This window comes from Etheostoma spectabile, chromosome 13 (genome assembly GCF_008692095.1).
Source record: "Etheostoma spectabile isolate EspeVRDwgs_2016 chromosome 13, UIUC_Espe_1.0, whole genome shotgun sequence".
Taxonomy (NCBI): domain Eukaryota; kingdom Metazoa; phylum Chordata; class Actinopteri; order Perciformes; family Percidae; genus Etheostoma; species Etheostoma spectabile.
Window position 1 is genome coordinate 5,129,541 of NC_045745.1, and position 612 is coordinate 5,130,152.

The 612-nt window shown below is 56.5% G+C and overlaps 1 protein-coding gene across 1 annotated transcript in view; it reads right to left on the reverse strand.

Annotated features, from left to right (window-relative positions):
* Positions 1 to 612, reverse strand: part of srrm3 (serine/arginine repetitive matrix 3) — an 85,971-nt gene that overhangs the window by 3,435 nt on the left and 81,924 nt on the right. The window contains exon 12 of the mRNA XM_032532690.1: positions 348 to 599. Within this exon, the coding sequence (XP_032388581.1) occupies positions 348 to 599 (252 nt within the window). The remainder of the gene's footprint in view (positions 1 to 347; positions 600 to 612) is intronic.

The following is a 612-nucleotide window of genomic DNA, read 5'->3' on the forward strand; positions in this document are numbered from 1 at the left end:
TATCTCAAGACACTTTACAGATAGAGTAGGTCTATACCACGCGATTTACCCTGCAGAGACCTGAGGACCAGGTAACCATAGTCCTCAGATTGGACAGATAGTCTAGCTAGCTGTCTGGATTTACCCTGCAGAGATCTGAGGACCAGGTAACCATAGTCCTCAGATTGGACAGATAGTCTAGCTAGCTGTCTGGATTTACCCTGCAGAGATCTGAGGACCAGGTCACCATGGTCCTCAGAAATCAGCCGAAATAAAAGACACCCGGTGGGAATTCCGGCGGCACGGGAACAATCTAGGAAGTGGAACGTCGTGGAGATAGACTAGTGTGCCTGTGAACGCGGTATCACCTGGAGTTGTTCTGCCTGTTGTGGGGGGACTTGGCGTTGCTGGGGCCTCTGTCTCTGGAGGCGGAGCGCGACGATGAGCGCCCGCTGCTCCAGGAGCTGCTGCGCTGCCGGAGGTTGGGTTTGCTCCGGGACTCCTCCTTCTTCTTGCCCGACGTGTGTGGGTGGCATCCCGGAGATGCCGACGGGCTCCGGTGGTGTCCCTGACCCCTGCTGGAGCGGTGGTGGCGCTTGGAAGAGTGGCCGCCTTTTGTCCTGGGAAAATTGG